Below are 25843 nucleotides of genomic sequence, written 5' to 3' on the forward strand. Positions count from 1 at the left end.
GCATCAGTGATTATTATTACAGGTCTCGCAGATATGTCAATGTAAGTGCATGTTAGCAGGAGTTAAATCAGCGACTACATTGATGATGATGTTACCAGGCTCTAGAGGATGCAGCTCGCCATCGTGGACAGGACACGATCCCTTCAGAGGAGGAAGTGAGGCGCGTGGAAGAGGAGAGAATCCAGGTCCTGAACAACATGGAGGAGCTTGAACAAAAGATCAAAGAGCTGGACAATCAAATTGAGGAATCTGCCCGAGAGGTATATAGACGATGATGATATTTACTTTATTTATTGATTGATTTATTGTCAAGATTAACAAAAGATGAATGAGAATGTTTTGATAAAAGCACAGATATAAAGTATTGGTTTAAAACTGAGCGGTGTGTGCGCGTGTTTTTTTTTTATTTTTTTTTAAAGGTCGAGGTTGAGCGAGCTCTAGTTGAAGCTGAGCAGGAGTCCGAGATAGCAGCTCTTCAACACGAAAAAGATGCTTTAGAAGCGCTTCACAACAAGATAGCTGACCTAGAGACCCAATCCCAGCAGGAAAAAGAAAAGGTATTCAAGTTGATACACTCAGAATGGGATGCTTACAGACCTCTTTATCATCTGTAATCCAGCTGGGTTAAAAGTTAGAGGTCCCTTTGAATATGCTTAACTTTGCCTTTGAGTACATATGGTCATCAAAAGGGGAGAGAAATACACATTAACATATGGAAAAATTCTTTTAGGTGTTTGAAAAGCCATCTCCATTCACTCATACAGCCTATATTTTTACTAGCAACATGCATTGAATGGCATTAAAAATACATAGGCAACTGAGAGACCCGGGCGGTAGGTGTTAATCCTTCTCATGCTCTCTCTGGTCCAAATATATATCTGCTAAGACTGTCCGGGGAGTAGCGGTCATCAAGTGATCCTGTTTGGCAAGTGTAGGGAAGCAAGTGTGCCTATATTTTTTCTACATTTATAACACCATATGATATTATTGACAGAGTGGGAGGTGTAAGCGGATAAATGGACGGTATTTCTGGTGTGTATCCGTGTGTGTGCGCGTGCTTTGGTTTGGCCTGTGTTCGACTGAGTCCTGGACTCACTCTGAAATTTCCATGCACCGGCATCTGCCAGCGGAAGAAGTTAGGGAAAGAAAAGCGAGCGATCGGGTAGATGCGTGTAGCCCCGGGTGTTAAAAACTGGTTGAAGAGCAGATGAAGTTGAGTGCTTGCACATATTCTAGGTGAATGTGTGTTTTGTGTATTTTATAGAAAGAGCCATCAGTGTGATAGTTAACCTCTGCTGCGCCATTCCATACATGCCCGTTCTCTCTTCTTACTTAATCATTTCAATCATTTGCATTCATAAAAAAACGAATAAAACGGCAGAAGTGAAGTCTCATAACATCATTAATCAGTTTTTCATTGCGCTCCCTCCAGCTTTCCCTCCCTCCCCACCCACTAGGCTATCCGTACTGACCTGGTCGCTGTAGTAACTAACTGTTGCTCCCCAATCCCCACTAACTCTGCCATCCTCTCTGTCCTTTGTGTGTGTGTGTGTGTGTGTATGTGTGTGTGTTCGTCTTTTTGTGTCTATATGTACACATAAACAAACGTGTACATGGTGTACGTCCTCGTGTGGGAATGCGTGTGTGCATCTGTGTGTACGTACGTTTGCCTGCCAGGCGTGCAAGCTGCTGCAGGCAGAAAAGGGCAGAGTAGAGAGGTTGGCTCAGATTGTGTGTGAGCAGCGCTCCCAGCTGGACAGCTGTCCTGAAGCCACCAAGGAGCCCCTGCAGGAGCAGCTAGCCAGGGTCAGTACACACAAACACACACACATATGCACACAAACACACGCACATACATATATTTAGAAAAATATAGTGGAAGAGCCAATGGAAATCATGCATATTTGAGAAAGTATTCAACATAAATGTGACCGCTATATCGGCAAATACTAGCACTGACTCTAAACATTTGTTCACATGACAGACTCGTTTATATAATGTTTGCTTACTTGCATGAGAGCATGGCACACTTTCAGAGCTAACGTTCATTCTCAATCATTCCCTCTTTATGTTTTATATCATCTCTAAAGTGTCAGGCTTTGGTACCTGTTTGGTTCTTACAGACTCACTCTGTTGGGTGTAATGTCTAAAGGCTTCACCTTTTGTGTTTGATGAGCGACTGTTCTTTGAAACGACTTATCAAAGAGGCGGCACATTTAAATCATCTTCACTTTGGGGCGAATGCTTATGGTGTGTGAAAGGCTGCATGTTTAGCCAAACGGTAGTGATGTGTTGTTGCATGTTTAGTGTTGATGACACACACATTAGAGATTTCACAGTCTGGTTTGCACCCGTGTCTACGTATGTTATGGAATGAGACGTATTTGATAAACGATTATTTGTCGTATTTGAGTATGTTGGCATTTATTTGCTAATATTAGTAGATGCAGGTTTTTATGTGAGAAGGTTTCTTTTATGGACACTTGCACGTATACTTGATGTTCTTTCTCTAATGTGGTGGCTACAAAAGCATGCAAAGTTTTGGATTAGTGGAATTTTTCTTGTTTTTTATTGCAATTTACGGAGTTCAAGTTTAGTGAAAGGGTTTGTTTTAAGTTTAGGAGAGCGCAGCATCAGCTTTGGAAGTAAGTTTAGCCATGAAAGACAACCCATATTACTACATTTATGCAGATTACCACCTATTATGCCTGTGTTACTTTCAGGTCATTATTAGGGCAATGCCAGACTGCAGGATGTGCTACAGTACATTGCTGTACTCAAAAAATAAATAAAAAAGAATAAAAACATCAGTAGCAAAGGAAGACTGACTGCTTGGTCATGTGATCCTAAGGTACCAGCCCTAGATCTTCAGATAATTAAAGCTCGCCACAGCGGTCTGTATCAAGCAGGTTTAAGCTGTACTGCACAGGGTACTGTGCTGCTTTGACTTCAGAAATCATACAGTTACTCCCAGTGACAACTAAAAATTTGTGAGCAGTAGTGTACACTTGTATTATCTATTTCATTGTGTGTATCAGGACTGCGAAGTGCTTGAGGCAGAGACAAAGCGTTTTGAGGACCTGGAGTTTCAGCAGCTCGAGAGAGAGAGCAGGCAGGACGAGGAGAAGGAGACCCACACCCAGCAGCTTCTCCGGGAGATCGCAGACTACCAACGCAGCACCGTCACCCGCAAGGTATCAGCTCTCTTCTCGGTTGTTTTTGATTTAAAAATCCAGCCTGTTTAACCTGCTGTTTGAAGCTGAATTTGCTCTTTAAATGTCAATTTGTTTAGATTTGCAGGGTTAACAGGAATGTTTGATTCATACTTTCTAAGCAGGCTAGAGGCGCTTGATAAGTTTGTTCCGCTCTCCCTCTCGCAGGAGCGTCTGTTAACTCTGAAGAAGCAGTCGGCGCAGATTACGCAGCAGGTTCAACGAGAGAAGGAGAGCTTCTTGAAGGAGAGGAGCAACCTTGAGTCCATGCTGCAGAGAGTATGGCAGATTTTATGTTCGCATGTGCGTGCTGTGCTCTGTATTAATGATGGGAAAAGTTCATTTTTGTGTCTGTATCTGTCTGCCAGGAGAAAGAAAGCCTGGCTGTGCTGGAAAGAAAATACGCTGGCCTCACCGGTGGACGGAGTTTCACCCTGAGAGAGGTTGGTGTGATTGGCAGCTGCTGTGGTTACTTACGAGTCCTGGAACGGGCGATATCCTGATCTTAATGGCTATGATTTCCTTTTCCGCTTGCTAGGATTCAGCCTCTTTGGCTGATGTGTGTCGCTCCCTCCTTTCTTCTATTTTTCTCAAGAACGCAGAGGTACTTTGCCTTTCTGAGCTAATATTTCCCCTTTTGTGTTCCACTTTATTTTTGGTTTCCATTTTTTCTCTTTATTCCCAGTCGTCTTCTTTGTTTTGCCACTGTAGCCTCTTGTTCTAACTGCTAGCTCTTGTAAAGCACTACTAGAAGTTCCAGAAATTTGAGATGAAGCTTATTTTTATACGTCCACGTACTGTATATTAATGCTGACATAATCTTGTTAGTGTGTCCTTTGTCTCATGTTAACAGTGTTGTGTGTAAATAACTTATTTCTGAAATTGCCACTAAATTTTTGCATTGTTCTAACAACTAATTTCCACGGCTAACTCACTTCCCGCTATGCCTCACCCCTTCTCTCTCCACATGACACCTTGCAGGGCTATGTCACAGTCAGTGAAATCAATGAGCTTTACTCACAGCTTGGGCAAGACCCTAAAGCTGCTCCTGCCCCCACTCTGACCAAAGCCTCTCCTGAGCCCGAGGCAACCCTTTCCCCTGATGAGGACACCCCCAAACCAGCGGAGGATGAGGTGTGTGTAGTGGTGTGACGGGTTTATCGTGTGTAGATAAGTACGCCGAGGCGGATGGTGCAAAGTGTGCGGCTGGTTCTCTCCCCCAGCTTGTCTTCCTGTTTCTGCGCTCATTTCAGCTTTCTGACAATGTTCCTTTCTTTTTCCGAAGCTCTGTCATTCTTCCTCACCTGCCGACTGTCACTCCTCTTCCTCCTCTCCTTCTTCTTCCTCCCGTCTAAATCCCCGCCCCCTCCCAAAAACACCCTCTGTGCACTGGCCAGAGAACATGGTGACATATCGAGACCCTTCCCCTCTCCCAGACTCCCCCCCACCTCCCCTTCCTGTCAAAAAGCGCCATCAGCAACACAGGCAGGTAATGTGTGTGTGTGTGTATATGTATACCATATTTTATCTTTGTGGGGACCAAAAATTGGCATGCTCCTATACTTGTCGGGACTCCCAGCCATTATGGGGACAAAATGCCTGTCCTCACCCAAAATGTGTTTTTAGTGTCAAGGTTACAATTAGGTTACGTTTCAGTTTAGGGTAAGAGTTAAGGTTAGGCATTCATTTTTGATGGTTAAGGTTAGGGTAAGCGGCAAGGGAAAACATAATGTCAATTAGATGTCCCCACAAACATGAAAACACGACTGTGTGTGTGTGTTGGTGTGTAAACAACTGTGTGTTTATTTTTATATCACAAGCATATTACATTGAAACTAGATCCATCTGTCTAAAGAATAAAATTATTGAATGTGGGTTAAGAAAGGGAGAATGCACTTCTGCCACTGTGACTTATTGATCCTCCAGCAGATGGCGCCAGAGTAAGACATTTTAAATCCTGCACACCAAGACTTTACGTTACACTTAAAGTATGGGGACATTGATATATGACTGAAAGTGAAATGAATAATTTAAATTTTTGGTAATTGTGTTCATGTTTTCTGTGTGTGTGTGTCTCATCAGCATTTCCGTCTTCTGGAGGAGAGGAAGAGGTCTGAGAAAGAAAGTGGCTCACATCTAAGTGATACATTACCCTGGAAGAAAACTGCGACCGCCATGAATCCCCAGTTTATGTGTGCAACACTCGGGCGCAGCTTCCCCACAAAGGTACAAACAGAGATGATTGTGCATGTAAAAAAAAAAAAAAAAAAGTGACAGCAACTTCCGACTAAATATGATTAGATTATATTAGATTAAATCTAAAGTTGATTTAGTGTGAAACTTTGTGGTGTTTTTACAGATGGGAGTTCACAGAGCATCTTATTTTCCTTGACATCAAATGCGAGATGTGTTCATATGTCTGCTCTTCTCTTCCTCCAAAGCGCTGACATTTTGTCACGTTTTCATGAGAAACAGGGAGCATGGGAGCTATTTGTGATGTGCATGTCTAACCTGGATCACTTCCAAACTCGTCCCGCCTTTCTGCGCAGCTTAATTAGTTCTGATTGGATCTCATTTTATTCATTGACAAATGTGTCAGTATGTTTCATCATAGTTTTTGTCCTTGTGCATTAGTTTTTGTTTAGTTATCGTCGCGATCTTCATCAGAAAACAACGTTTTTTTACGAAAACTATGGTGGAAATGATTGGTTTACAAATTTACCACTAAATGTCAGACTTGGTCTGTGTATCACTTTTCGGCTTCACCACTTGGTCTTTGAGTTATAGTGTTTATTATAAATAGAATATGAAGCACCCATTTCTTCTCCGTCTTCTTGATTCTTTATAGTCCCATCAGCCTCTGGTACAGACTACAAGTTGTGGCAGTATTCTTCCAAGAATCCTCAGTTTATCCAATAAGGAAAGTGAATCTCGACGTCTGCATAAAGGTAAAACACACACACACAAATACACTTAACTTCACTTGATCTTACTCTCTTTTTTTCTCTCGTGTATCACACAAACACACAAAACCACACTCATCGCTGAGCTGGGATTTGAAAATGCACCTTATATGGAGACAATATCCCAGCAAGAGGCTTTGTTTGTGGGTGTGCACCTCATTGTGTTTTGATAAATTCCACATTTGCTTATCTGTCAGTGGAGGAATGTGAGCGTTCCATCACTTCGTGGGGATTTACACGAGCTGTTGTAACGTCTTCACTGTTAAGAAAATATGACACACAAGAGTGTAAAGCGTTTGCAGTCTGTGTGGATGTTTGCTGTTTGGCCCAGAAAGATACAGGATGCCACCTGAAGGACACCATGCCTCCTCTCCATAGCAACCTTTTGCATAGGCATCGCTATTATAAATTTAATTTAGATTTGCACCTACTTAGACATAAGAATAAGTAGCTTAGTCTTTCATAAAATAATTTTTTCATTGCCCTTCAGACAACAAATCAGTATTTTGGGGGATCATTTTGAAGTACTGTGTGTCTCATGTTATAAGTGTACTGTCGTTGCTTTCTGGGAACTGGCACATGTATCTGATGCCTTGGCCCCTTTAGTCCCCTGATCTGGCTCATCTGATGGGTGGGTCTAGTAAACAGAGCTGATGGTATCAGTTTTTGTGTGTGTGTTTCTTCCTGTACCAGGAGGTTTAGTTAGTCTCTCTTTAAAGTGTCCGCACTGTAGATCTGTCATCATTCATCCGTCAGCTTCATGAGAATATCTTTTTGTCTTTCCAGAAGTTTTTGGGACAGTTTCAGGCTGCTGTTTTTATTCATTTTTAAATCTCAAAACCTGTTTCTGTGCTTGTTTTACAGAAAATATTTTTTCCTCTTTATTTTCCATTTATTTTGTGTGCTTGAGTGTCTTACTGTTAGGCCGCAGTTTCACCTAATCGTAGCATTAAGGCCTGGATATATTTTTTCCCGGGACGTGTGAGTACACAGTGTAACGGTGGCGGGGCATTGTAATCAAAATTTGAACCCGTCTGGGCAGTCTGTCCCAGAAGAAGTTACACCAACAGGTAGAAGACTTGGGTTGATGCGTGGGCAGGAGGAGTAAGTAACCTTGGTTGCTACTGGAGAATTCATCCTTTTTCTTCTTCATTGCGTTTGTGTGTATCCAGGTCAGCCGAGCTCCCGAGCTGCTTCTCAGACCAACGTCTACCTCGATGCCTTTGGGTACCGTGAAAACCAGGCCTTTGACACAATGAGTGTGGATAGTAGTGACTCTATTGAAACCAGCATCTCTGCTTGCTCACCTGACAACATCTCCAGGTAGGTGACACAAAGGCCTGTCAGCAGTGTGTATGCGCTGATGAAAATAACTGTTATAGACGTCTTTAGAATAAGTTGAAATGGGACAGAAAGTTGGATGAAGTGGGGAGGGCTTGCTAGCAAAAAATTAAATAAAAAAAGAGTTTCCTGCCTTTCATGTTCCCTCCTTGGAGAATAGGATGTGTAGAACTGAGCGTGTAGCATGAGTTAAGGGGGGAGGACTCTGTTGATTAGAGTTGTAGGGATCAGCTTACGGAAGACAGAAAACATAAAGGGGTGTGTGTGCGGGTGCCTTTCCAGTCAGCCCCCTCAGGTTCAGATTAACTGAGCAAACCAGCATGAGTGTGGAGGTCCATTTAGGGGTTCAGCCCCCCGACTGGAGTAAAACCATGTGTGCCTGCTTTCCCTCAATCCTTTTTACATCTTTTGTCTCCCCTCCTCTTGTTTCTCTGAATGGTATGGTCTCGTTCCAGCAGATTTGAAACCATTTGCAGAGTTACATCTCTGTTTTGCGCGTTTTTATTCTCAGTGTGCTTTGGCTCAGATTAGGCTGCATGAGGTTATATTGCACTGGAAGTCACGTTGGGGAATGTGGATCAGTTTTATGACAGAGCTGGAGTTTTTTTGTTAATTTGCAGTGATGAGTCCTGTTTCGGGAGATAGAAGTGTTAGAACAATTTTTTTCCCAAGTAGTCCAGAACTCGAATAAATACATTTGGAACTGCATGGGTGTGTATTGACAATGAGTGCAGTTACCTCTCGTCGATTGAGGTAAGAAAAATGCCATCGGTGGTACTGTTTAATTCATATTTGACTTTGGTGATATGTTGATATTCATTCATAATTAAGTACTTTTTCATTTAATAGTAACAAGTGCTCTAATTTCTTTCAAAATGATTCGACTTGTTACTGTTTTTGGATTCTTTGCTGGTGTTTTGTTGAGAAAAAGCATCTGGAAACTGATGAAGAAGACAATGAAAAAATAGCAGAGTGGGGAAAAAAAGAGGGTTTTTTTCCCTTTTGCAAATGTTCTAGTTTTTTTGTTGGTTTTTTTTCATGCCCTCCCTCCCGTTTCTTTTTTGTCCTCTCTGCACTCGGGCTGCTCCAAATTTCTCCACCCTGTCTCGCTTCCTGATTTGTTTATAGTTCAGTCTGATGTGCACCATTCTTCTTAGCACTGTTGTGACATCAACACCGGGTATTCATTTCCTCCTGGATCCAGATAAGAAGAGGTGTGTGTGTGTGTGTGTGTGTGTGTGTGTGTGTGTGTGTGTGTGTGTGTGTGTGTGTGTGTGTGTGTGTGTACATTGCTTATGTTGCTTAAATCTGGTTACACGGTCTTATTTTGGGAATTGGCCTTCCCCTGAGTATAAAAAGGCAAATTCCAATAACAGAAATATTTAAAAGGTAGTGCTCAGACTTGGATTAAGGTTAGGGTAAAGCAGGTTATGTTCAGGGCTTGGGTAAGGTTTCATAAAATGAATGTAAGTCAGCACGGCGGTGGTACCAGAAGTGCATTTGTGAGAGTAAATAGACTTGGCAAGAAAATTAGTGTGAGAAAAAGAATTACTGCTTGACGTGACAGAGAAATACATACATAGATCCTTTCGCTGTGATGTCAGGAGTGAGTGTCATGTGTAGACCATATGCAGTTTGGGAGACTCTAAATCAGACAAGGCCTCAAAGACCTAAAGAGATAACATAGATGGTTTGCCTTGGCAACGCGGCCTCTTTTCTTAATGGATTTCCTCTTTGATTTAGAGCGCGCGCACACACACACACACACACACACACACACACACACACACACACAACCAGTGAATAATCAGTATTCTCAGGACAGTTTAGCGTTTACTTTGGAATGTTAAACAGAGTTCTTCTTTTTGGCTGTAGATCTACATGTGTTGTATGCATGTATGTACACACACTGCAACCATTCATCGACCAACTCGAAAAACTCCATTATGAAAAAATCCTCGATGCAAGTTTTTCACTTTGATGTTTTTTTTAATCCGCAACTCTTTAGGGCTCAGTTGTCACCATGACTATGTGAGCGTTTCACCCACACTAGAGACTACAAATACAGCTGCAATAGAAGATGTAGATGAACTGTTTAAATTAGGCAGCTTACTAAAGCCGTCCCACTTTTTATCACAATGTTAACTGCAGGGGTGAGTCTAAAGGGGGGCATGGGGTGTTCTAGGCCATATTTATTTGAAGACTTTAGTACCATGACTTTGCAGATTTATAGTAATTAAAGTGTTTTATTTATTAAATGGTATTGTATATAATATTTAAAAATATAAAAAATAAATGTGCTAAGTTGCACACTGAATCATTACTAGCATTAATTGTTATTATTAATTATTAACAGTTATACCAATAAGAATGTCACTTTTATGCTGACATGCTAGCTTCTCTTCACTGACTGAATATTTACTATTGCTCAGTGATAAGACATAAGTATTTCTAATCCGATTACTTGATTAACTCGAGTACTAAAACAATATCGATAGCTGGAGCCCTATATTGGATTATAGTAATGCCGACATTCATCAAACAATTTCAAAGAAAAGTCCAAGTTCATTGATTTTCTCATGTCGCGTGTTGGTGTACCCACTGTTTTTTTTTATTAACTCGCGAGCTGCTCCCTTGCATTTTTGGAAAATCCCAAAGTGGGTTTTTTGTTTGTTTTTCTATAAGTGTCAAGTGTTTGATGTAAAGCAAAAGGTACATTATTTTCTATAATTGTTGCTGTATGTGCTTTTTGCGCTGTAGTGCCAGTACGTCAAATGTAGCCAAGCTGGAGGAGATGGAGCGCCTGCTGAGAGAGGCGCAGGCCGAGAAGAACCGCCTCCTCGAACACAAGGTCACTATTTGATTTATTCATATTTTCACATTTTATTTAATGTTAGAGAGATATGTAGCGTTAAAGCCAACATGCAGATCAGTCGAGTATCTTTGTAATAATTCCAAACCTTAAAGATAGAGGTGCTACTTCATTTGCCCAAACTGCAAAATTGTTGTGTTTTTTATGTGTGTGTCATTAAATAACCTGTGACTGCATCTGAATCGTTCTTAAGGAGCGGGAAATGGAATTTCGAAAGCAGGCCTTGGAAGAGGAGAGGAGGAGACGGGAAGATCTGGAGAAAAGGTTACAAGAGGAGACCAACAGACGCCAGAAACTGATCGACCGCGAGGTGAAGCTTCGAGAAAAGCAGAGGGTGCAGGTAAGAGGTCTGGGAAGAGCTGTGGATAATAGAGGTTCTTTATCCAAAACATACGTATGAACTTCAAGGGAACTAACCTTTTACCTTCTTTTGACAGTGCACTCTGTCTTGTTTCTGTAGCTTACTTTTATACATTTCAGACTAGGGCTGGGCGATATGACCCAAAATTCATATTTCGATATTTTTAGCTGGATGGCGATATACGATATATGTCTCGATATATTTTTTTTTAAAGCCATAAGGTAAGAACAAAAAGACAGTTCTTAGTCAAAGCTGTGTCCCAGATGTCACACAGGCACTTTTATTAACATACAGCATAGATGTACATGAAGCAATTACTCAAAAAGAAATTATCAGCATTTATTAAATAATCATGCTCCATAAATAAAAGAAAACAATGTTGTTTTTGTGCATAACAAAAGCTCAAAATTGTGCAGTCAAAATGTAAACTAAAAGACGATGAGCATAATAACAAAGACAGATTTCACAGCTGCTCTGTTCCCAAGTTCTACTGCGTGACTGACAGCCTGGAGTTTGAAATCCTCTTTGTAACTGTGTCTTTTAACAGGTGCCATTTATGGTGCTTATACACACACAATACGGTAATATTACGTTGAAGCACAATACGTATCACTCCGCGAGGCTCCAGACTACGGTAGCCGTAATGCTCCGACAATCCATCAAGCGGTGCAACTTCGTAGCTTACCAAAGTCGTACTAAAACATTTTTTGACAGATTGCTGAGCGCCGTGTACCACATAAAATCGGTTCGCGGTCAGATTTTAGGCCATGCAGCTCCTGTGGGCTGCATGTCGTTAGCGCGGTTAGCTCGCTAACACATTGACGCCGACCAGCCCCACGCACGGGGCGATCCGCGGTAACTCGTTAACGGAGATTTGCTGTGTTCACCTTGTCGTTGCCTGCAGGTAAAGCTGTGGGGGAGGGGGAGTTGTTCAGTGAAGGAGAGGCGAGGCTGAGTGAGTTTGCGTAGAGACAAAAGTGGACGAAAGAGAGGCAAACTTGCGGCTCCACAAGTATAATTATAATGTAACATATCAATATAAACGATATTGTCACATCTTACATCTCGTATGAAGATATATTGATATTTTTAAAAAACTCAATATATCGCCCAGCCCTATTTCAGACATACTTACAGCACCTCCTTCTGCATGGTTTTAATCATGTCTGTGTTGACAGTTCTCATAGTAAGCTTCATTTATCATCTTTAGTTCTTTTTCCCGGACCATCAAATGTTGGCAGCAGAACAAAGAGAGAGAAATACTCTGTTTCCTAATGTATGACTTTCTGTAAATCTTTGTGTTTTATAGGAATTTGGTAAAAACAAAAGAATTCATAAGAAATTATAAATACATCTTTGTCATTACATTCTCAAATGATTCCTCTCCCTCAAGTCCCGGCCTCTTACTCGGTATCTGCCTGTGAGGAAGGACGATTTTGACTTGCGGGCTCACATTGAGTCGGCGGGCCACAGCCTAGACACGTGCTTCCACCTGTCCATCTCTGAAAAGACCTGCCGAGGCTACTTGGTCAAGATGGGAGGCAAAATCAAAACGTGGAAGAAACGCTGGTTCGTCTTTGACCGCAACAGACGCACACTATCCTACTACGCAGGTAAGGACAGCAGACACTTGCAACCACACTCAGCAAAGTCTGATTAAAAACAATTAAAAAAACTCTCTGTGTAGATAGAATCACACACATAAATGTTAAAGTTGTGTATTTCTTCTAATTTGGCATGTACTCGTATGTTCTCTCCAGACAAGCACGAAGTCAAGTTGAAAGGAGTCATTTACTTCCAAGCTATTGAAGAAGTATACTACGATCACTTGAAGAATGCACACAAGGTATGCATTCTCCAACGCTGATACAAAAAGTGCATCATAACTCTTTCTTCTTCATTCACAATTCATTCTCTCTCCCTCCTTCAGAGCCCAAACCCCTCCCTGACCTTCAGCGTGAAGACTCACGATAGGGTCTACTACATGGTTGCTCCCTCTCCCGAGGCCATGAGGATCTGGATGGATGTGATCGTCACAGGCGCTGAGGGATACACTCAGTTCATGGTGTAGTGAAGCAGATGTACGGGCCTCATGTTTTTTTTAATGCTGCAGTCCTTTGTGGGTTTTGAAGACAAAAGTATCAGCTCCTTATTTTCCTCCTGGATGAAGCTTATGTGCATTTGTGTTACACAGATAACACTTCATGTTGTGTTACAGAGCTCTCATGTGAAATTGCGGGCAGATATTGGACAGTTTAACAGTTTAAGCGTCTTCAGAGAAGAATAACGTTTTTTTGTTCTGATTTTTTTATGTAAGTTAGAAACATTAGTTAAACCAGAGCTGACTTTGGCCTCTATATTATGCCCTACAGTGTTCAACATTTTATACAAACTATACATATTTCCAATATTTCCAAAGAAACGGGGGGAAAGGCATTTAAAAGCATTTGTACATTATGAAATGCCTCATAATCTAGTAAAGGTATATTTTTTATTAAATGAATTCATTTCATGTATGATTAATGGGGCATTCTCAGGTCTTAAATCTGTGCGTGGATGTGCATGCATGCATCATATGATCATGTGTGAGTATATACACATGTGATGAATTGCCTGCTCTGTGTGCGCGCGCAGGCACTCTGTGCACATTGCCTATTTACTATGGGCTTTTCCTGTAGCTCCAAGGTGCTGTACTTACACAGTAAATGACACTAATATTCCAAACCACACTCGCACAAACCAAACTAATCAGCACTTCTCTGAATGGATGCAGATGCCGGGTTTACAACAGTGTCAGCATAGGTAACGTGTTAATAAAACGCCAACGTATTTGTACATTTTGCCTGCTAATTTCTTAAATGTTATGACATGTATGGTCCATTATCAACTAAAGATGTGTGTTTGTGCCTTTTAATCACATTTTAAATATTTTTTTAGCACTACATGCATCTACATACAAAACGCCAAAGTGGTGAGAAAGTACGCTAGTGTGGAATTGCGGTCCTGGATGCTTTTTTAAGGAAGAACTTCAGCAGGATGAAGTTTTATTGTTAGAAGTCAAGCAGACGAAATCTATGGTACACACATTTATTTGTCCTAAGGTGGCTGATTACTGTGCTGCTGCTTTAGTCCACTACATTTCATTACATTGCATTTATTACCACTAATTTAATGTGTTTTATTTTTTTAATGACTATTCCACTATGATCACTAATGCTGCTTTATGCATTATACTCCACACTGCATTGGCATATTTCTGTCCGCTGATAACTGCATTTATAATCTTGCCTCCTGTGTTTTTGCGTGCTGACCAAGCTTTATACATATGTGATACAATGTATATTTGGTTTCTTTGCTTTGAAATATCTTTTAAGTGGAATATTGTCTGTTTCGACATGACGTGCCGAGCATATTTTTACCAAACTAATGGAGTTGTCACAGAGGAAGCTTTCATGTGTTTTAATTCATCCAGTATTTTTATATAATTAATTTTTATGTTGATTTTACTGTATTTATGCCAGTACCATTGCATGTATCTTAATTTTGTATTTTCATATGAATAATAAAAAAGAATATATAATAAATATAATCGTTTGTGTTGTTTTTGTCTTGAGGAATACCTTTCTATGAGAACAGTGGAGCTGGAGCATTTTACAGGTTTCCACCAGCAGTATTTCAAACTGTGCTGTAGTGCAACCTGCCACAGATCACTGGGATAAAAAAATCACAGACAGTAAAGACAAGAAGTCTATATTTAAGTTCAGCTGAAATGTATTATTACCTGTGTGAAACTCCTGGAATAAACATCATATGTGTCTGCACTCTCATTTGTCCTATGTTACAGTTACAGTACAGACAGGTGAAATCCACACAGCCAGCCCAGAATCAGGGATGCACCTACCTTACTCCACCAGCCTAAACTAAGCTCAGGACATCTGTTCCAGTTCATAGATACAAGGCCTTACTAAGTAAAGCACACTCCCCTAATCCGCCTGACACAATATTAATAATAAATATTTTGATATACCGGTAATGACACAAAAGAAAATAGTCAAGTATCATGCAGCAGAAAGACGTGTCTGAGATTTGTAAGAAACTACTTAAAAATTGATTTTTTGTGTGTGGATACACCTGCCTACATACCTGGCTGAAGGGGGCGTGGCTCCACCTCAGCTCCTCACTGAGCCATATTACAATGTGTATAAAATATCTGTGGCCTACAAACTATTACACACACACTGTGCTCACATGTTTTTGCTTTCACATTAGCTCGTCCAGGTACTCTCGGCACAGAAATATAAGTGGAGGAAAGGGTGTAGTCGATTTGGATCGGTTACCCATGATTCAATGCGGACATTAAATAAGTCAGACAGATAGCAAGGTTTGTATAAGTGCTTGGCGGAAAGTTCTCTGTGATTTTAGTATCCGTGATTTATTCAACTTCCGTATTAAAATGCAACTCCTCTGCCCTCACTTTTTTTCACACACCCGTATGTAACTGTATGTGACAACAGCGCCCTATTTATAAGTCTGACTCTCATAACGAACGTGGTTGGTCCGAAGACAGTGGGATGTGGCACTTCCGCCCGAAGACCCACAAAGAGCACAGTCATCATTCGCTCCGTGGATCACCATGTGGCGCCAAATGTGAATCGCGATCTTGTTTACGCGTTTGAGGTTCTCCTTGTGGATTTCTATGATGTTCAGAAGGTGAAGCTCAACCACGTCAACGTGTTTGCGACTCACATCTGGGTCATCTTGTGCTTCACGGAGCGGCTGATGCCTGTGCTCTCCACTGTCAGTATTGATCAGCCTTTTAGTCTATGCTAAAATGATAATATTACCGGACAGTGAACAGTTACGTTTATTACATGACAGCTACAATGAAAAGAAAATTGTCTCACAAATGTAACAATATTTTCTACTAAGGTAACTTTATTTTATTGTAGTCAGCTGTATGTTTATCTTCATTGACCCACTGTATGTGACTGAAAGCTGATTTGAATTCCCAAATGGATCCAGGTTTAGGGGCATGGAGTTTGAGTGCCGCCATGTGGCAGCCATCGGTACTGTCACAGAGTCTGCTGGGATGCAGTACTGGCATGGTCAAATCTAAAACACGGCGGCTAATCTAGGTTGATTATTTATTAAACTGTCCGTGTATCTGCAGTTTGAGTTGCCTGTACCACCCCCGACAACTGAGGAAGCGATCCTCAGGACTTTCTATGCAGGCGCTGTGGAAAGCATCCTGGTATGGGAACAGCTGTGTTAAGGATCAAAAAGCTCTTCAGAGACTGATCCGTACGGCAGAACGCTGCTGCAGGACTGCTCTCCCCTCCCTACAGGACATCTACACCAGGAGATGTTGGTCTAGAGCAGCTCAGATACTGAAGGACCCCTCCCTTCCCAGTGTTGTCCGGCAACAAACTGTCCAACTTCTACAATCAGGCAGAAGGTTCCGCATCATTCGGGCAAGAACAGACAGACTCAAGAGGAGCTTCAGCCATATTCCATATAAATCAGGTAACATACAAAAATAAAAATAGCTTCAAATACAGTCATGACAATAAAAGAATATGACTTTAAGTACTTAACAACATTACTTCAGTTATAGTGCACCAACATCTCTTACACATTAGCACTAAGGGAACACTGAATGACCTGGTGGTTTTTGTCCATAAAACTACTCGTCTAAGATTACCACAAAGTAAAAGATCTCTCAGCAAAATTCTGCAACATTTTAGGCACAATATTGCCCCGATCAAATCAGTGAGCTGGGACTTTTTATTCTAAACATGAACTACTGTTACAGCAACAGACATGAACTACTGGTGTCCCACACAACAACTCAATGTCCACTATGTGAAGGAGCCAAACACATGTTTTCTCCTCTCATTAACTGAGATGAACTGCTGGCATATTTGTTTTACATCTATACTGTCCAGTCTCTCCTGGTGGACATGGCAAAACGTTATTCATGCTTACATACAATTTTAGACAGATGTGGGCCAAAGCCTGGCACATACTTGCCATACTTGAGACCTCAGATTTAGGGAGACATTCAAAAGGGCTGTTTGGGGGGGGATATATACAAAAAACTTGAATTTTACAATGTTTATTTATCGGATAAAATAAGTTAAATGTCACCGTTATTAGAAACAGAAACAGGCCGGGGGTGTCCAAATTCAGAGGCTGCGTCCACCTGAGGACCAGGTGTTGTGACAAAAAGTGATTGTCTGCCAAAAACTGATTGCTTGTATTTAAACTGCTATAAATAACTTGTTGGTCTATAATATGTGAAACATGTGTCAAATATATCCCTCATAAGATAAGATAAGAGATAAGATAAGACTTTATTGATTCCACAACGGGGAAATTTTTGCATCACCTCAGCTCAGGTACAGATATCAGAAGGAAATACAAAAACACAATAAGTACAATCAATGAAAAAAAGTAAGATAATACACTATATACAATGGTAGCATACACAGTATGTGATTATGGATATGGTTGAAAATATGGAAGACATAAACTATATAGCTTGACATAACTATTGTACCACTACTATTCCTATTTATAGACATGTACACACACACATGTATACACTAAATATACATATGTATACATATACATACATATATACCTGCACATGTCCATACACATGGAAGGTCCATTATGCATGAAGTGGTGACCGTGGATGTTCACAGTGTCCAGTGAGTCATGACATCGTGATTGAGGAGTTATAGAGTCTAACTGCTGTTGGGATGAATGATCTGCGAAAGCGCTCCTTCCTGCAGCGAGGGTGTTTCAGTCTCTGACTAAAGGAGCTGCTCAGCCCACTCACATACTCATGCAGTGGGTGATGTGGGTTGTTCATGATGGATGTCAGCTTTACTAACATCCTCCTCTCGCCAACCACCTCCACAGACTCCAGGGGACATCCCAGCACGGAGCTAGACCTCCACACCAGTTTGTCAGTCCTGCTCCTGTCCCTGTCCGTGCTTCCACTCCCCCAGCAGGCCACTGCATAGAAAAGGGCAGATGCTACCACAGTGTCATAGAATGTCCTTAACAGAGTCCTGCAGACTCTGAAGGACCTCAGTCTCCTCAGCAGGTGGAGTCGACTCTGGCCCTTCTTATACAGGATGTCTGTATTTGTAGTCCAGTCCAGTTTATTGTTGAGGTGAACACCCAGGTACTTATAAGAGTCCACTATCTCAATGTCTTTCCCTTGGATGTTCACCGGTGTTGTAGGGGGTGACTTCCTCCTGAAGTCTATGATCATCTCCTTTGTCTTGCCGGCGTTGATTTGGAGTAAGTTGGTCTCACACCAGCCAACAAAGTCACTGATGACCCCCCTGTATTCCTGATCATTCCCATCTTATACGCATTCAATGATGGCTGTATCATCTGAGAACTTCTGTAGATGGCAATCGTCCGAATTATAACAGAAGTCTGAAGTGTAAAGGCTGAACAGGAAGGGTGAGAGAACCGTGCCCTGTGGTGCCCCTGTGCTGCAGATTACCACCTCGGACACACAGTCATGGAGCCTCACATACTGTGGTCTGTTAGTAAGGTAGTCGAATGATATCAAGTCATCTTGAGCAACAAACAACATTCCTGTAACAAGGTAGAAGCCGCAATCAGTTTTTGGCAGTGACTCTTATGTATCCTTTATTTATGCAGTTTAAAAAAATCTTGTTTACTTTAAAAATGTCTCTCTTAAGAGTAATCTGGCCAGGAGGACAGCTGAAATTGCATATATTAAACATATTTTAAGTGGACAAAAGGGAGCTGATTGATTATAATGTAAGTACAATAACACAGTTACAAAGATACTTGAGAAACAGGTAATTTTTTAATTTTATATATAACCCCTTTGTACTACCTGTTCACAGAAGTCTATTTAGTATCATACGTAACGATATTACACATAAAAAGCACACGGAAACATTGGAAATCACTTTTTTGGCACAACACCAGCTCAGATATTTGAAGTTTACACAGCTACATTCTCGTCTTCACGAGACAGGTGAAATCCACACAGCCAGCCCAGAATCAGGTATGCACCTATACCTTCCTCCACCAGCTTAAACTAAGCTCAGGACATCTGTTCCAGTTCATAGATACAAGGCCTTACTAAGTAAAGCACACTCCCCCAATCCACCTGACACAATATTAATAATAAATATTTTGATATAATGACACAACTACTTAAAAATGACATTTTTTGTGGATACACCTGCCTACATATCTGCCTGAAGGGGGCGTGGCTCCACCTCAGCTCCTCACTGAGCCATATTACACTACACCGTCCAATGTGTATAAAATATTTGTGGCCTACAAACTATTACACACACACTGAGCTCACATGTTTGGCTTTCACGTTAGCGCATCCAGGTAGTCTCGGCACAGAAATATAAATGGAGGCAAGGCTCTCGCTGATTTGGATAGGTTACCCATGATTCATTGCGGAAATGAAATGAACCAGACAGATAGCAAGGCTTGTAAGAGTGCCTGGCGGAAAGTTCTCTGTGATACAGTATACGTGATTTATTCAACCTCCGTATTAAAACTCCTCTGCCCTCGCTTTTTGCACACACCCGTATGTAACTGTATGTGACAACAGCGCCCTATTTATAAGTCTGACGCTAGCGAAGCACGTGGTTGGTCCGAAGACAGTGGGACGTGGCACCTCCGCCCGAAGACTCTCAAAGAGGTCAGCTATCGTTCGCTCCGTGGATCACCTTGTGGCGCGAAATGTGAATCGCGGTCTCGTTTACGCGTTTGAGGTTCTCCTTGTGGATTTCCATGATGTTCAGAAGGTGAAGCTCAACCACGTCAACGTGTTTGCGACTCACATCCGGGCCACCTTGTGCTTCACGGAGCGACTGATGGCTGTGCTCCCTGTTTGTCTCGCCACTGTCAGTATTGATCAGCCTTTTACTAGCGACAGGCTAAAATGATAATATACCGGCCAGTGAACAGTTACGTTTATGACATGACAGCTACAATCAAACATTTTATACGCTGGTAGTCTTATTTTATTGTAGTCAGCTGTCTATTTATCTTCATTGACCCACTGTATGTGACTGAAAGCTGATTTGAATTCCCAAATGGATCCAGGTTTAGGGGCATGGAGTTTGAGTGCCGCCATGTGGCAGCCATCGGTACTGTCACAGAGTCTGCTGGGATGCAGTACTGGCATGGTCAAATCTAAAACACGGCGGCTAATCTAGGTTGATTATTTATTAAACTGTCCGTGTATCTGCAGTTTGAGTTGCCTGTACCACCCCCGACAACTGAGGAAGCGATCCTCAGGACTTTCTATGCAGGCGCTGTGGAAAGCATCCTGGTATGGGAACAGCTGCGTTAAGGATCAAAAAGCTCTTCAGAGACTGATCCGTACGGCAGAACGCTGCTGCAGGACTGCTCTCCCCTCCCTACAGGACATCTACACCAGGAGATGTTGGTCTAGAGCAGCTCAGATACTGAAGGACCCCTCCCTTCCCGGTGTTGTCCGGCAACAAACTGTCCAACTTCTACAATCAGGCAGAAGGTTCCGCATCATTCGGGCAAGAACGGACAGACTCAAGAGGAGCTTCTATCACAGGCCACCCTGGTCCTAAACCAGATGCCCCGCCACCTCCCGCATCCATAAATGGCTGAGACAGGATTTATTCTTAACACATCCAGCCTGATTCTTCTCGGCTTCACTACAGCACTGGACACTTTAACACCCACTCGCACATTGTACATTTTTAGATTTTCAAGTTAAAACTTTCCAGATTTTTATTTTAAATTTAACATTCACTTAATGTACACAATTCACTTACTTTCTGCATATAATGCTACTTACTGCATATTACTCCATATAATGTGGTCTTTTGTATAATTCGCTTAATGTAGTGTCCCCTCTTTTTGCAGAGTCAAAGAGCGTTTGATTTCATTGCGTGTTGTACTCGTATAACTATGCATGTGACAAATAAAGGATCTTGAATCTCTTGACTCTCGATATACTCATCAAGATTGCTTTTCTATCTTAGTAAAATCAAATGAAAAAAACCCGTGAGTTATATAGTCCACGGGATCCAAATTTTAAACATGGGGGGATATAACTTATAGAAAACCGAGACGACACATATTTGGTGGACAGTTTACACTGGCTCTGACCTGCCGGTGTAAGTAACGCATGTGATCGTCACAGCCTATCAAGAGCGTCTATTCTGCATAGATTACCCGTGGTTCATTGCGAGTGGGAAATGGCTCTCGGAAACTCTAAAGTTTGTGTAACTGTTTGACCCAATGGTCTCATCGATACCACGCTACGCAAATCACTTAACGATAGGTTTAAAAGTCAAAGAAGAATTACGTTTAAAAACCATCATGTAACCAGCTTTGTGCAGCGTGAGCTATTTATACTGTTTACAGCCACTACTTGCATGGCTGGTCCGAAGGTGGTACACTCTAACAAACAAATCCTTTCACACAAAGCTCTTCAGTTCAGTTAATACCGCCAGATATTGACCAGCTTTTTTTTCTCAGGTCACACGATTAACAATTTCGTGCATTGAACGTTTTATACCGCGTTTCTAACGATATAATGTGTGAACCCAGGTGGTCAAACAAAGAGTGTAATAACTTCACCAGTGTTTTGTCAAACAAATGTTGCTATAAAGATAAAAACAAAAATTCAGTTCACAATTCTTTCTCACAGTTTTATTTAGTAATGACGTATTGAGGTTGATTTCCGTGTCAAAGACAAGACAGTGCACAGTCAGGTTTCCCATGAGTCATTGCGGGTGTAAAATTACTTCAAGTAAACTGTAAACTGTTTCATACATTTTTATTTTTCATGATAGTATATGAGAAGTGTTTCAGTCTAGCATTAACAGCCAAAAACAGCATTGACGAAAAATTAACTAGTTTTTACTTAATTTAGTCTGGAAATGTTTAAACGAGTTTTTAAAAATGTTCAGGCTAAGTAAACAAACTTTTATAGCAGGACCTTGGTTTTAAAGTAGCAGTGCATTGTATCATTTTATAACCAAGGTTCACCTGACACACTTTGACAAACCTGACAAACTTTTGGTCTTATGATTTTGTTTGATCCACATAAAAGCAACAAAACAAACAAACAAACAAACGGTATTTATATGTCGAAGAGGCGCTATTTTTAACAGGTCTGTGCCATTGTTCAAGATGGTTGGTCCGATGAAAGTGAGGAAAACTCCCAAGACTTCTTAACTTACCCTCACTTTTGGTATTGACCAACTTTTTAGATTTGCTTATAATTGCTTTAAAATCAAAATCAAAACGTGGAAGAAACGCTGGTTCGTCTTTGACCGCAACAGACGCACACTATCCTACTACGCAGGTAAGGACAGCGCACACTTGCAACCACACACAGCAAAGTCTGATTAAAAACCATTAAAAAACTCTCTGTGTAGATAGAATCACACACATAAATGTTAAAGTTGTGTATTTCTTCTAATTTGGCATGTACTCGTATGTTCTCTCCAGACAAGCACGAAGTCAAGTTGACAGGAAACATTTACTTCCAAGCTATTGAAGTAGTATACTATGATTACTTGAAGAATGCACACAAGGTATGCATTTCACCAACAATGATACAAAAAGTGCATCATAACTCTTTCTTCTTCATTCACAATTCATTCTCTCTCCCTCCTTCAGAGCCCAAACCCCTCCCTGACCTTCAGCGTGAAGACTCACGATAGGGTCTACTACATGGTTGCTCCCTCTCCCGAGGCCATGAGGATCTGGATGGATGTGATCGTCACAGGCGCTGAGGGATACACTCAGTTCATGGTGTAGTGAAGCAGATGTACGGGCCTCATGTTTTTTTTAATGCTGCAGTCCTTTGTGGGTTTTGAAGACAAAAGTATCAGCAGTGTTGGGCAAGTTACTTTGAAAAAGTAATTAATTGTAGTTACTAGTTACTTCTTCAAAAAGTAAGAGAGTTAGTAACTGAGTTACAAGATTCTAAAAGTAATTAATTACTTGAAAAGTAACTATTGCATTACTTTAAAAACAGAATATGTTTAACCCTCTGGGGTCCAGGGTATAATTGGCCACTAAGCTCAGGACATCTGTTCCAGTTCATAGATACAAGGCCTTACTAAGTAAAGCACACTCCCCTAATCCGCCTGACACAATATTAATAATAAATATTTTGATATAATGACACAAAAATAGTCAAGTATCATGCAGCAGAAAGACGTGTCTGAGATTTGTAACAAACCAAACTGCTTAAAAACAAAGAAAATGTCGTGGATACACCTGCCTACATATCTGGCTGAAGGGGGCGTGGCTCCACCTCAGCTCCTCACTGAGCCATATTACAATGTGTATAAAATATCTGTGGCCTACAAACTATTACACACACACTGTGCTCACACGTTTGTGCTTTCACGTTAGCGCATCCAGGTAGTCTCGGCACAGAAATATAAATGGAGGCAAGGCTGTAGCTGATTTGGATAGGTTACCCATGATTCAATGCGGAAATGAAATGAGTCAGACAGATAGCAAGGTTTGTTAAAGTGCTTTGCGGAAAGTTCTCTGTGATACAGTATACGTGATTTATTCAACCTCCGTATTAAAACTCCTCTGCCCTCGCTTTTTGCACACACCCGTATGTAACTGTATGTGACAACAGCGCCCTATTTATAGGTCCTATTGTGGTGCTCGACTTGTTGGTCCGAAGGCAGTGGACTTGGGCAAAAGCTCCTGAGACTCGCAAGATTATCAGTTACCGTTCGCTCCCTGTCTCACAATATGGCACCAAGTATGAAACACAACTATGAGAGAATACTTGTAATTCACACAAGGTGCTGCGTTGTGGGTCATGGAGTAGACGGTGTCTGGGCTCCTTGCCTTTCCGTCACTGCCAGTATTGATCAGCATTTTACTGGCAATGCTAACCTGGAAACATACTCCAAAAAAAGCACACACTTTTAATTGCGATCAAGAAACTGTGACCTACACATCACTGAGACTTTTGTGCAGCAGATAGAGAAACGAGAGCTCAGGAATATTTCTAAAGAAGGTTCCTCTTTTGTTTACCGTTTATTCCCTGCAACCATCATTACTTCCCTTCTCCTCTTTTGTTCCACTGATTGGCTCTTATGTTTTTTTGTTGCTTAACTGTACTCATCCGTTGCACATTACAGTACTGTGCAAAAGTTTTGAGCGCCCCCCTCCCCACTAATATTTCAAGGAGCCAGAATTTCTTATTATTTTTTAAAGTAGTCTGGAGCAATGTCTCTCCAGACTTTGTAGAGGGCTTTCAAAGTTTGTTTGTTTGGGGGTTTTTTCGTGCTTGTCATTCATTTTAAGTCCAGATCTTGTTCCTGACCATTTTCGGAGGAATACTTTTTATTTGTTAAGCCACTTAACACTGACCTATAAATCGTTCATGCATCACAGAAATAATAAACTTAGAAAAGAATCAATTCAAATGACATCTTTAGGTACTTGGTTATTTGCAGCATGTTTTAAAAAGCACATTTGCTTCCAATTCTAAAGCTGAATATGAAAAAGTGCCAAAGATAACACTTAAAATTGTATTTTTGCACTAAGGTGATTCCAAAAGAGCTATTATCCAAAATCTTGACATATCTTGTCATGGTGTGAATGAATGGATAAATGGAGAAGTAATAAATACGAAGGAAGAAGTAGCAGGCTTAAATGTCAATATCTGAGAGTCACATCCTTAAAAAAAAGAGGAAAAACCCACCAAATTCCTGACATGGAACAGCGAGATGCATCTGACCATGCAGCTGATACCCCTACTATTCCCTAAAGTCTCATCAGAAATCAGTTTTCATGAATGCTGGCTGTCAATAAGCCATTCTTAAGGAAGGGAAACAGAGAGAGAAAGCTCAAGCCAGATTACACAATTGAATATCAATAGACTGGGGCTGTGTCTCAGTCAGTGGTGTTGGGGACCTTTCACAAAATTGATGGAATTATGAACACATAAAAGTACTTTCAATCTGGGAAGCATGTGATTAGTAACACCTTCATTTTTTAGAATTATGATAATCCCAAATACACTGCCAATGCAGTAAAAGGATAGCTGGATAAAAAAAAAAAGAACACACACACACACACACAATGGAACCTCCCCAGAGCCCAGACCTCAACATTATTCAAAGCAGCGTGGGGTCATCTTGACAGAAAACAGAAGGAAAGGCAGCCAACATCCACAGAAGAGCTTTGAATGTCCTTTTTCAAGAAACCTGGAGAAGTATTTCTAAAGGTCATCACACCCAATATTGACTGTTATGTTCAGCTGTACAATGTTTGCATTATATTCTGTATTTCCAGTGATGTTTGCACATGTTTCAATAGATTTTTCCAACTATTTCCTATTTTCCAAGCAAACCATAAAGAAATGAGGGTAACAAGACTTGCGTTTGAACACCATCATGTAAGCGGATATGTGGCACGCCACGTATATATACTGGTAACAGGCTCTCTGTGAACGGCTGGTCCGAAGGTGGTACTATGACAAACAAACAAATAAACAGGGAGAGAAACAAACAAACAAAGCTTCAAGAAATTAGTGGCTGTACATGCAGTCATTGGTTTCGGCCAATACCGCCAGATATTGATCAGCTTATTTTTTAATCAGGTCACAAGATTAACCTTTTCGTGCATTGGAAGTTTAAACCGCGTTTCCAACGATATAATGTGTGAACCCAAACGGACAGACTTTGAAACACTGGTGAAGTTTCACCAGTGGTGAAGTGGCGAAGTAAAAACTTCACCAGTGTTTTGTCAATAAATTGTTGCTAAAGATAAAAGCAAGTTCAATTCACAACTCTTTCTCTGAGTTTGATTTAATAATGACGTATTGAGGTTTATTTCCGTGTCACAGACAGGACAGTGCACAGTCCAGTTTCCCATGAGTCATTGCGAGTGTAAATTACTACAAGTAAACTGTAAACTTTGTTTCATACATTATTATTTTCCATGTTAGTATATGAGAAGTGTTTCAGTCTAGCATTAACAGCCAGAAACAGCATGGGAAAAAAATTAACTACCGATATATAGATTTATACGTCGAAGA

At 41.0% G+C, this 25843-nt stretch overlaps 1 protein-coding gene across 9 annotated transcripts in view; it reads left to right on the forward strand.

Moving 5' to 3' along the window:
• Positions 1–14333, forward strand: part of phldb2b (pleckstrin homology-like domain, family B, member 2b) — a 37789-nt gene extending 23456 nt beyond the window's left edge. For 5 of the 9 annotated variants that reach the window (XM_026179346.2, XM_080305965.1, XM_080305966.1 and 2 more), the window contains 16 exons: positions 99–260; positions 420–557; positions 1678–1806; positions 3039–3194; positions 3381–3491; positions 3581–3655; positions 3751–3816; positions 4194–4346; positions 5295–5438; positions 6061–6160; positions 7348–7498; positions 10277–10367; positions 10582–10728; positions 12143–12362; positions 12510–12595; positions 12680–14333. In XM_026179346.2, coding sequence (XP_026035131.1) covers positions 99–260; positions 420–557; positions 1678–1806; positions 3039–3194; positions 3381–3491; positions 3581–3655; positions 3751–3816; positions 4194–4346; positions 5295–5438; positions 6061–6160; positions 7348–7498; positions 10277–10367; positions 10582–10728; positions 12143–12362; positions 12510–12595; positions 12680–12820 — 2070 coding nt within the window. In that variant the 3' untranslated portion in view covers positions 12821–14333. The remainder of the gene's footprint in view (positions 1–98; positions 261–419; positions 558–1677; positions 1807–3038; positions 3195–3380; positions 3492–3580; positions 3656–3750; positions 3817–4193; positions 4347–5294; positions 5439–6060; positions 6161–7347; positions 7499–10276; positions 10368–10581; positions 10729–12142; positions 12363–12509; positions 12596–12679) is intronic. The other 4 variants (XM_026179347.2, XM_026179348.2, XM_026179349.2 and 1 more) reach the window with 4 other exon arrangements.
• The last annotated feature ends 11510 nt before the right edge of the window (positions 14334–25843 follow it).

Source organism: Astatotilapia calliptera, chromosome 9 (assembly GCF_964374335.1).
Source record: "Astatotilapia calliptera chromosome 9, fAstCal68.1, whole genome shotgun sequence".
NCBI classification, from domain to species: Eukaryota; Metazoa; Chordata; class Actinopteri; order Cichliformes; family Cichlidae; genus Astatotilapia; species Astatotilapia calliptera.